Source organism: Balaenoptera borealis (assembly GCF_965194805.1).
Source record: "Balaenoptera borealis genome assembly, chromosome: 7".
NCBI lineage: Eukaryota > Metazoa > Chordata > Mammalia > Artiodactyla > Balaenopteridae > Balaenoptera > Balaenoptera borealis.
This window is the reverse complement of record NC_138864.1, coordinates 105,673,102-105,679,107: the sequence shown is the minus strand read 5'-3', so window position 1 is coordinate 105,679,107 and position 6,006 is coordinate 105,673,102. Positions and strand designations below refer to the sequence as shown.

Sequence of the window (6,006 nt, the reverse complement as noted above, 5' to 3'; positions counted from 1 at the left end):
GGGTCTTTGGTAAGGACTCAGTGCGACGTCGCCCCCGTCCCTCGCTGATCGTAGCGCTAGGGCAAGATCAGGCGCCCTCACCAAACCAGCATTACTTCCGTGTACTCGACTTTGCTTGCTCTGCTCTGGTGGAGAGTGACCAGCGCTCTGTTGGAGAGTGACCGACCCGTGGCCCAGCTGGGTTCGCAACAGGCGGCTTCCCACCCACCGGCTGAAGTAGCCCCGCCCACCTCGCGCCCACGGGGGGCGGGGCCTGAGGCGTCGTGCTGTCGTCACTTCCAGCGGACCCGGAAGCGCGGTTGTCCAGCCGCTAGAGTTAGGAAGTCATAATTGGGCTCTGCTCAGCTTAAAGCTTTGGCCAGTCGTGAGCCCGGGGCCGGCCGGTGCTGCTGTGGCCCGGGCGAGCGGGGAGCGCGGAGCGGCTTTTGGGACAGTGCGGGCGAGCCCTGGCAGTGTGCTCCTCTCGTGCCAGCGTCGCCCCGCCTCTAGGATAGGACCCGCCCCTGCCCGCCTGCCTGGGACATGGCGGGCGCTTCTGCCAGGCTGCCCCGCTGCCCTGCATCCGGTCTCGAATAGCTGTGAGGAGCGGATGTAAGTCCTTAGGGACAACTCTCTCCCCGCCAGCGTCTTCGTGACCCTCTCCCAGGCTGTCCGAACACTGACGTGGAACAGCCCGTTCTGAACCCTCATGGAGAAGTTTGGGATGAATTTCGGGGGCGGCCCAAGCAAGAAGGACCTGCTGGAGACCATTGAGACCCAGAAGAAGCAGCTCCTCCAGTACCAGGCACGTCTCAAGGATGTAGTCCGCGCCTATAAAAGTCTGCTGAAAGAGAAAGAGGCGCTGGAGGCCAGCATTAAGGTGCTGTCGGTATCCCACGAGGCGGATGTGGGCCTTGCAGGTGTCCAGCCTCAAGGCCTCACCTTTCCTGACTCTGTGGATGACCGATGCTCCACTCACAGCGAGGATAGCACTGGGACCGCCACCAGCTTAGATACTGCGGCCAGTCTCACCAGCACCAAGGGTGAGTTTGGGGTAGAAGATGACAGACTGGCCCGTGGACCACCACCTCTAAAGTGCGAAGAGGCCAGCGGATCGGAGAGCGGCGTTAGCAGTAGTAGTGGGGATGGACCGTCTGGGAGTGGGGAGGTGGACAAACGACTGCACCAGCTGAAGACTCAGTTGGCGACTTTGACCAGCTCTTTGGCTACAGTCACCCAGGAGAAGTCCCGCATGGAAGCTTCTTACCTGGCTGACAAAAAGAAGATGAAACAGGACTTAGATAATGCCAGTAAAAAAGCAGAGGAGGAGAGGGGCCGGCTGGAGGGAGAATTGAAGGGGCTGCAGGAGCAGATAGCAGAAACCAAAGCCCGACTTATCACGCAGCAGCACGATCGGGCCCAAGAGCAGAGTGACCATGCTTTGATGCTGCGTGAGCTCCAGAAGCTGCTGCAGGAGGAGAGAACCCAGCGCCAGGACTTGGAGCTTCGATTGGAAGAGACCCGAGAAGCTCTGGCTGGGCGGGCCTATGCAGCCGGTCAGATGGAAGGGTTTGAACTGCAAACCAAGCAGCTGACCCGTGAGGTAGAGGAGCTGAAAGGTGAGCTGCAGGCTCTTCGAGATGAGAAGAATCGGCCTGACCCCCGGCTGCAGGAGCTTCAGGAAGAGGCCGCCTGCCTTAAAAGCCATTTCCAGGCTCAGTTGCAGCAGGAAATGAGGAAGGTAATTATCTTCATCTCCTTCAAACATTAAGTCATTTAACCTGAAGTGGGGAAATACTAGGGCTTTTTTTCCTCCTTTGATAGTTAGAACTAAGTGGCTGCACTGTCGATTTTTGATGCTATTCAGAAAGTTTCACTTGTGAGTCCTGGGAAATCCTTTTCTGTGTGGTGTTGACAGTATCCACAGAGTGTGCTTCCAATAGGATGTGGAGTTTCTGAGTGGAGGCCGGGTTGGAGCCAGACAGCTCTGAGCATCTGGGCGTTGGCATCTTCCCAGCTGTGCTCTGTGAAGCAGTGTAGTGGCGGCTGTGCGGTGAAAGGTGGAGTGTATGCTTGTAGGAATATGCCTATATATAGGTAGCAGTGTATGCCTATAGGTAGGGTGGCTGAAGGGGGCCAAGGGAATTTTCTCAGAAGAAATAACCTGTTGTATTGCTTGCAGTCAACATTTGCCTTGTCTGGAAAGGTATGCTATTTTACAGTGCCACCTTTCAGTGTTGGGAGAGATCCAAGTCAATTTTGAACTTCCAGGAATATTGGAAGAGGAAAAGAATGTCATATGGTTAAGAGCACACTTCACATGTGAGCTTGGCGTATGAGAAGAGAGAGCAGAAACACTAAAGCAGAACGACAGCAGATCTACAAAGGTTCTTAATGTTGTTTGGTATAATGTGTGTCTGGGAGCAGGTTACAGGAGCTTGGGTTAGCTCCCAAACGAACAGAAAAATTCCCAGTTCCCATTTTTGCCAGGCCACCTCTGTCCCATAACCCTTTTGCTCCCCTCTCTTGCTTTCTCAAAGTTTGCCATCGGGCCTTGTGGCTTTTCTGGATGCATCTCCACCTGTTCCCTTGTTTTCCAGACAGCCCTCGCCGAAGATCAGCTACGACAGCAGTCGCAGTTGGAAGAGCAGAGGGTGGCGGCCCTGGAGAATCAAATATCTGAGGTGTCGGAACTGCTGGGCACCTATGAGAAAGCCAAGCAGAAGGACCAGCTGGCCATCCAGAAGCTGAAGGAGCGCATTCTTCAGCTGGACCTGGAGAACAAGACACTGGCGCTAGTGGCCTCTAGCCGGTCCCCTCTGGACAGCCATGGAGAGGAGTCCAGTCTGGATGTCAATGTCCTGAAGGACAAGATGGAGAAGCTGAAGAGGCTGCTGCAGGTTGCGGCCAGGAAGAGCCAGGTGACCTTGGACGTGGAGAAGCTCTGCAACCTGGAGATAATGCCCAGCTCAGAGGCTGCCGACGGGGAGAAGGCCAGCGTGCTCTACTACCAGCAGGAGCTGAAACAGCTGAAGGAGGAGTTTGAGAGGTACAAGATGCGGGCCCAGGTCGTCCTCAAGAGCAAGAACGTCAAAGACGGGAACCCGGGCAAGGAGCTGGAGGAAGCCAGGGAGCAGCTGGCAGAGCTGAAGGAGAAGTACATCTCGCTGCGGCTGTCCTGCGAGGAGCTCGAATGCCAGCACCAGCAGGAGGCTGAGGGCTGGAAGCAGGAGCTGGCCCGGCTGCAGCACATCCACCGGCAAGAACTGGAGCGGAGCCAGCTGGACTTCAGGGACCGCACGCTGAAACTGGAGGAGGAGCTGCACAAGCAGCGGGACCGGGCCCTGGCCGTGCTGGCCGAGAAGGACCTGGAGCTGGAGCAGCTGCGTTCCGTGGCCTTGTCCTCTGGGCTGCCGGGACGCAGAAGCCCTGTGGGCAGTGTGGGCCCTGGGGATCCGGCGGACACATCTGCCCCGGACAGCCTGACCCAAGCCCTGCAACTGGCTGCGGCCAGCGAGCCCACTTTCTTCCTTTACGCCGAGCAGTTGGCCCGCAAGGAGGTGGAGGTCACGTCCCTGAGGAAGCAGAAGCACAGGCTGGAGGGGGAGGTGCATCAGCTGCAGGATCGGCTGCTGGAGGAGGGCGAGCGGCATCGGGAGGAGGTGGGGGCCCTGCAGAGCCACATTGCAAAGAACATCAGGGACCAGAGTCGGGAGGGAGCCAACCTGGAGTACCTCAAGAACATCATCTACCGCTTCCTGACCTTGCCGGACACCGTGGGCCGCCAGCAGACGCTCACCGCCATCCTCACCATCTTGCACTTCAGTCCAGAGGAGAAACAAGTGATCATGCGGCTCCCAGCCGGTGCTAGTTGGTGGCCTTCTGGCAAGAGATGATGCCCTTTTCACTAACTCCTCAATTTTCTGTGCCTGTTCTGTGAGAAGGGGCAGGCTCTGGTTTCTCCTGCCTCTTCTCTTACATTATCATTTCTTCACTGTGTTGACCTGGGAGGAATCCTCAATGTGGGTTGGGATTTTCTGCCAAATGCCATTAATGCCATTTTATCCTTGGGCCCTAGAGATACTGAAAGTGTTGGGACAGCATCTTCTGGTGGTGTGTGTGAGGGGAAGCGGGGGGAGAGGTTAGGACTCAGAGGTGCAAAAGCTGGGGAAGTGAGAGTCTTTTAAAATAAGGTTTTTTTGGTTTTAATATCATACTCCTAGTGCAGAGCTAGGAGTACATATGACTCCAAAGTGAGTTCAGTTAATTTCTAAACATGCACAAGGACCAGCTATTTACTCCATCTCATCAAAATCTTGAGTCTGGTCAACTGCTGCCCCAATTCTCTGGGGACAGAAATTCAGGCTGGAGAGGGACCAGGAAGTTTGAAATAGTGACAGATTGTCCCCTAGTCCAAATGGCCAAGGAATAGTGAACTTGGGAAGTTCATCTTGGAACCTGGGAAGCTTGGAATACTTAGGGCTAGGTACGACATAATCAATCTGGACAAAACACACCACTTATGACCATCCTAGAGAGAACCCTGAGCACCAGTTGGATCTTAGGGATTTCCTGAGTGACTGCTTTTGGCCTGGATAGGGTTCTAGACCTCTCACATTTGTCCCTGTCTTAACCTGTCTGCCCAGGGTTGGCCTGAGATCGTGAGTGAATGACTTTGCTAGCTTTCCCTCAATGTTGAACTTCTATTAAGAAAAAATTCTACCTTCTTACAGAGAGGGGTCTGATCAGGAAGCTCTGATCCTGCCTGGATACAAGGAGTTAGCGCAGAGATTTACACTGTCCCCCCAAAGCTGCTTCTGCCTTTGTAGGGACAGGGAAGAGGAAGAAGATCTGCTGCAGAGGATTCCAGAAGGATGCTATGACCCTCACAGGAAAGTGGTGGAAATTCAGCTGAGGCCGGGCTGCGGTACTTGCTGCTCCGTGGATAGCATTCTGGCTAAACCTCCATGTCCCTGCAGCCAGGGTGTTCATGCATTACTGTCACCAGAGTACTTTGCCCACTCACTTAGGGAGGTAATAGAGTTTCAGTCCGTAAGCCTCGTCTTCCCCACACATGTTACTACTAAAGGAGGGGCTCAGAAAAGTTGGGTTCAAACAGTTATCACTTCCCAATTCTTTGCTTTCCCCCAACTGCTCTTGCTGGTTGTAGAGATCTTTGGATCCTAAAGACCAGTGCTTTGCCACTGACTGGGCTAATATGTATCTTTCTGTTATTTCATCATAGCAATCTGTTTTGTGAGGGTTTGGGGGTGCAGAGACTGTGATTAAATGTTCTGATTGGGAGGCTGGGTGACCTGGACTATTTACAGAAAGCAGACTTAGCGGAACAGAAGAGATGTGTTCAAATGATAATAACCACGGAATCATTAAACCTGACCAACTTGACCTGTGTGCTTCCTTAATGGTATATATATACATATACATATATATATATATATATGGACATAAATGGAGTGTGAATGTAAATGGGAAATGAAAAGGATGTAAGAAATATTTCATCATATTAATCCATGAGCTTGAATCTAGGGAGGAATACCTCAATGCTTTAACTGCCTCAATTACAGCCCAAATTTTTTAGCCTGGAATTGTGTATGCGTGTTTGTGTATAGGCAACTACACTGGAAAAAGCCTTCTCATGGGTTTAGTGGGCGAGCTTGAAACTTCCATAATTACTGCTTTGAACTTTATTTTATTTATTTATTTTTAAAAATTAATTTATCTTAAAAAATTTATTTATTTTTGGCTGTGTTGGGTCTTTTTTTTTTTTTAAAGGTTAGACTTTATTTTATTGCCTAGATTCTATTTGTTTTTAAATTTATTTATTTTTTATTTATTTATTTTTGGCTGTGTAGGGTCTTCGTTTCTGTGCGAGGGCTTTCTCTAGTTGTGGCAAGCGGGGGCCACTCTTCATCGCGGTGCGTGGGCCTCTCACTATCGTGGCCTCTCTTGTTGCGGAGCACAGGCTCCAGACGCGCAGGCTCAGTAGTTGTGGCTCACGGGCCTAGT

The 6,006-nt window shown here is 52.4% G+C and overlaps 1 protein-coding gene across 1 annotated transcript; it reads left to right on the top strand.

Moving 5' to 3' along the window:
* On the top strand, positions 1-5,385 carry GCC1 (GRIP and coiled-coil domain containing 1). The gene is made up of 2 exons (XM_082400033.1): positions 1-1,720; positions 2,580-5,385. The coding sequence occupies exons 1-2, from the start codon at positions 689-691 to the stop codon at positions 3,873-3,875; spliced, it is 2,328 nt and encodes a 775-aa protein (XP_082256159.1). The 5' UTR covers positions 1-688; the 3' UTR covers positions 3,876-5,385.
* Positions 5,386-6,006: the final 621 nt, after the last annotated feature.

Excerpts from the sequence above, each read along its gene's own strand:
- GCC1 (XM_082400033.1), top strand. The coding sequence starts at position 689 with ATGGAGAAGTTTGGGATGAATTTCGGGGGCGGCCCAAGCAAGAAGGAC. Across the intron at positions 1,721-2,579 it reads TGCAGCAGGAAATGAGGAAG|ACAGCCCTCGCCGAAGATCA; the intron begins GTAATTATCTTC and ends CTTGTTTTCCAG.